A 5,207-nucleotide genomic window follows, 5' to 3' on the forward strand; every position below is an offset into this window, starting at 1 on the left:
AATATTTATGTTTAGATTTTAACCGTCCGATCGTGTACATTCTGATTGCACGGTATGGATCCAAAAAGAAATATTCTGTTACCTTAGTGACACGAATTTCATTCATCCATTGTGGCGGTCCCCATCGAATTCGTATACTCTGCGATATCTCAAACTTTGCCTGACTTTATGGAAAATCCCAACCGTTTAAATACGTTCTGCACGAATCTCAAAGCACACATAATACCGACCCCCTACATCACCCCGAATAGGCACCGGACACGTCGGTCACGCAAAAGTTGAGATATCTCAGAGGATATGCACTCGTCGCCATCTACCTGCCCCATTTCGACTTTCACTCCCATCTTCCCTTATCTCTATCCCTCTCCCACAGTCTCCACCCTTTTATTCCCATCTCCTTTTCTCAACTACTAAAAGACCCCGTGCGCCATACCTTTCTCTTTAACCCTCCCCATCCAACCTTATTCATTCCTATTCCCACCATGTGCAGCGGTCCAAAAAAACACTCCCCCACACCGCCTTCACTCTCCGATCCATCACTCCTACTCGAATTTGCAGCCTCCGATGATCTCTCCTCACTCCGGCGATTGTCAGACAACCACCTCCCCTCGCTCTCTTTTTCTTCCCTATGGTATGGGCCTTCCTCCGCCTCTCCCACCTACCACGTCGCCATGGAGCAGCGTACTCCTCTCATGATTGCATCTTTGTACGGAAGCACCTCTGTAGTAAGCTTTATTGTTGCCTCCTTTCCGTCCGAAGCTACGCGTGCTTCCTCTTCCGATGGCATCACAGCGCTTCACCTCGCAGCCTGCGGCGGCGCTGCCGCGGCCGCCGACGTCGTCTCTCTCTTGATCTCTGCTGGCGCTGACGTGGAATCTCTAGACTCCTCTGGACGCCGACCAGGCGACCTAATCCCAAGAATCCTACCTCACACCCTTGATAAGTCACTTCGCTCACTTCTCAAAGCAGCATCCGCCTCTCCTCCCTCGACCCCGCCCAAGAAAGTTCTCACAAGGGAAGACTCGAAAAAGGAATACCCGCCTGATCTTACCTTGCCAGACATAAAAACTGGGATATATAGTTCCGACGAATTTCGCATGTATGCTTTCAAGATTAAGCCTTGCTCTCGTGCCTACTCTCACGACTGGACAGAGTGCCCCTTCGTCCACCCTGGAGAGAACGCACGCCGAAGAGACCCACGCAAGTTCTTTTACAGTTGTGTGCCTTGCCCCGACTTCCGTAAAGGCACTTGTCACAAGGCTGATAACTGTGAGTATGCACATGGAGTGTTTGAGTCATGGCTCCACCCGGCGCAATACCGCACTAGATTGTGTAAAGATGAGGTCGGCTGCAAGCGTCGGATTTGTTTCTTCGCACACAAGCCAGAAGAGCTCCGATCAGTAAACCCTTCAGCAATTTCTGTCGGGTCATTTGGGTCACCGCGGGCTGGGTCCGCCCTTGACATGGCAACTGCTAGTGCTATGCTAATGATGCAACAGAATGGGCCCGGCTCCCCAATTGCTTCTTCTCCTATGCCCACAAGGCTGAATACTCCAATTGGGGCAAGGGATTTTGATCTTGATATGGATTTGCTCAGTTTAGATCAGTATGCCCAGGCCCTGAAGCTGTTCGACAAAATGCCCAATACTCCACCTCAACGTGGAAACTGGGGTGCACCAACTGGTAACCTGAGTCCTGGTCTCGGCTCATTTTCTTCTGTTGATGCAGGTTTATTATCTCAGCTCCAAGCCATATCTCTCAAGCAGAGTTTACCCGAATCTGAATTGCACCCGTCACAATTGTTCCCAGGCTATGAATCTAACCTCCCCTCTTCTCCAATGACAAGCCAGCTTAATGATTCTAGTCTGGACCACTCAATGGCAAGGGCCATCATGAACTCACGAGCAAATGCCTTTGCAAAGCGGAGTCAGAGCTTTTGTGACCGCCAGTCAAGCCCAGTAGCACGGCCATCCTCCCTTTCTGTCATGACCTCAGCTGCCACATCAGTAACTGTTACCCCATCTGTTCTCTCCGATTGGGCATCACCGAATGGTAAACTGGACTGGGGATTTCAAGGAGAGGAGCTCCAGAAGTTGAGAAAGTCGGCCTCTTTTGGAATTAGGAGCAACCAAGCCACACCCATTAAGCAATTGGCACGAGAGGAGCCGGATCTTGCATGGGCTGCTCATGGGTCGGGTCTTTATAATACCGACCTGTTTGGCCCCTAGCCCGAGCAAGAGGCAACAGCCGCTTAAACTGGGCCGGTCACTTGAGTCATTTGTTTTTAATAAGCTAACCGGTTCTTTCCTTCATTTGTTTGTATTCTTTCTTTTTTTTTTATTTAATTTTACAAAAGTCAATTATTTATAGGAATCAAAGAAAGGCTGTGATAGCTCATCTCAAGAGAATTGGAAAGAGTCCCCAAGGGAATTCTTGAGTGGATGAGCGACGGCTTTGCTGTTCTTAATTCTTTTTAATTCATATTCCCATGTATTATTACATATATATAGGAGGGTTAAGTCAGAGGTTGGGTTATAGAAACCCGGTGGGTTTGATTTTAGTTTATGGTGGGGAAGGAATGTAACATAGAGGAATAAGTTGATAACCTGTGGAGGAAATTTTATTAGTGTTAGATCATGTATAAGAGATTATTTTATTTAATCATTGCCCCATATTTTTGTATGCTGTTAGCTAAGTTTTATCTCTCTTCTTTATTTATCATTTTCTGTTTTTGTGCAAGATTTTGCACGTTTAAATGTTTTGATTATGTGGAATAAAGAAAAAATAGCTGTTTTGATTCGTGCGATTTTTCATTAATTGTGCAAAATTCACTAATAATAAAAAAAAGTTTAGATGTTTCTTTCTCCTATCAGACAAGGGAGGAGTTGGATACTTAATTTAAAAGGGTTCAACATTGCTCCACTTTGGTGCAGCCTTCAATCAGGCATTTTCGGCATATCATATGGAGGCCTGGCACTGCTCACTGGCATCATGCCAGTCGTGCATTTAAACCATACCTCGTGTATTTTTCACACGGATTTAAGGCAGTTATTACACTCTCTGGCATCAACAAAGTTGCTGATTAGTGAGGATTGGAGGGCCTACATGGAAATAATGCATATTTGGGCTCTTCTAGCACTAAATCCCAATTTTAGTTGTGTCTATTTACTCGGGGATCTGAATATGGAGGGGGACGAATTGGCAAAGGCTGCACGAATACATGGGTCTGTCAAGGTAATACGTACCAACACTGATACCAGTACCTACTATTTTGATAAACTGTTCAGTTTCACTTTTTATATAGCCTACCCAATTTCCACTTTTGCCCTTTCCATAATGGTACTGGTTTCAGTGGTTTTCTGGTACGTTTTTTCCCATTTTGCTCTTTAAATAATGGTACTGCGTTCACTCGTTCTCTTGTACAGTTATCCTCTACCCACTGGTATTGTTTTGGTTTCACACTGTCTATGGTACGGCTACTGGATCTTGTTTTCACTGCCACTGGTACGGGTACTTGATTTTGGATCTGACTGGTACTGGATTGTGCCTCACTGATGCACTTCCCTTACTGATACTGTTTTGGCCATGCACTGGTTTCCCTCTGGGTTGTACATTTTTTTCTAATGCTGTAAAGTATGGGTTGGTACCTTATGTACAATATCTACTGTTTTAACTTCATTTCCTTTTTCTTGGGTTTTATGGGTGGTTCGCTTTTATATATGAATATTTTTGTAATTTATAACATATATGCTGGTACTGCTTTTTTTCAAGTTTTTTTTAATTTTTATAACATATATGTATGTATCATGTTTAAGGTAGCTGTAAGCCTGTAACATACTAGATGTACTGTAAGGTTAATTTCATTTCTTAGGGAGTTACCATAGTTTCAACTTTCAAGGCTGTGCTGAACTCCATGGGATGGCAAGGGTTAGCTTATGAAGAGGTACAGATGTAAAGGGCATCAAAAGCACTGAGTGCTAATACTGCTGGTTGGGTTACAGGTTGGTACTTGTTACTACTAAGTATTTAATGAATGCCTACGGGCTACTTTCTCAAAAAAAAAAAAAATGCAAATGCTTGCTGAGCCAACAAAACATAAAACACATTTTATGCAGGGATAATGTGATGTACTTCTAAGTAGTGCTCCACTATGAATTGAGAATTTACTCATGTAAAAAGGTTAGTGTATAACTCTACTTTCTACCTTAAATTCTTTTATCAGGAAAAAGAAACTATAAAAAGTCAGTCCCATATAAAACTATGAAATGAAGTTTCAAAATTTCATCTTACCATATTGAAGATGTGTTCTAAAATCTGAATTGGTTGACATTGTCTTCCTCTCTGTCTCTTTACTAAAAGTGGATTCAAATTCTATATTCTCACAAAAGCTACTTTTCCCTGCAAAATATGCTTTTGGTACAATATTTTGGCTTGGACCTCTGCACGCTCACGCTGTCTTGGGAAAAGCAAACTACTCAGCAGAATACATGGTGGAGACTGAACTAATTTTCATACCATGATCATGGCCTCTGCTTTAGTGAATGTTTATTATTGCAAGAATATGCATTCTATACGGTGGAATTGATTGCATTTGGATTTGGCACAATTTTTTAGAGGCTTAGTGCGGATTAATATTCCACTTAAGCGCTAATGCTCCATTTTTTGTACCAATCACTTTTACCTTTTCTGAAATGGAATTATAGAAGAAAACTATCTTTACACTGTTGCACAAAACGATTGGGATTTTTAAAAGATAGCCCCAACTTTATACCCGATATACTTATAAAAATAAATAAATATATGCACGTTTAAGAAACCTATCGAATAGCTTGGAAAGTAAGGCTATTTTTGTTACGGTCTTAAAAATCTATTGAATAAATTTCAAACTTCGATTTAAGTAGCTCAGTAAATTTGTTATATAATGGACTTATAGAATACTAATTTTTACTATTTTTTATGATTTATGAAAGATGACAAAGAATGATTTAAAAATAATAAAAAGTTGTCAATATTTTAAGCCATTTTTTGCCATATTTCATAAATCATAAAAATAGTGAAAAAATTCCACAAATAGTAAAAATTAGTATTCTACAATTTTGTTATAGGGTAAATTTCGCTAGAGGTCACTAAATCTTATTGTTTGTCACAAATTGGTCATTAAAGTTTGATTTGTCCATTTTTAGTTACTCAACTTTGTTATTTGTCTC

General features: G+C 41.2%; 1 protein-coding gene across 1 annotated transcript; it reads left to right on the forward strand.

The window, feature by feature from the left end:
- Positions 1-427: 427 nt before the first annotated feature.
- LOC144547372 (zinc finger CCCH domain-containing protein 33-like) lies at positions 428-2,679 on the forward strand. Its single transcript, XM_078295997.1, has one exon. It carries the CDS (start codon positions 483-485, stop codon positions 2,226-2,228), a length of 1,746 nt encoding a protein of 581 aa, XP_078152123.1. The 5' UTR covers positions 428-482; the 3' UTR covers positions 2,229-2,679.
- Positions 2,680-5,207: the final 2,528 nt, after the last annotated feature.

Source organism: Carex rostrata, chromosome 31, assembly GCF_964058835.1.
Source record: "Carex rostrata chromosome 31, lpCarRost1.2, whole genome shotgun sequence".
Classification (NCBI taxonomy): domain Eukaryota; kingdom Viridiplantae; phylum Streptophyta; class Magnoliopsida; order Poales; family Cyperaceae; genus Carex; species Carex rostrata.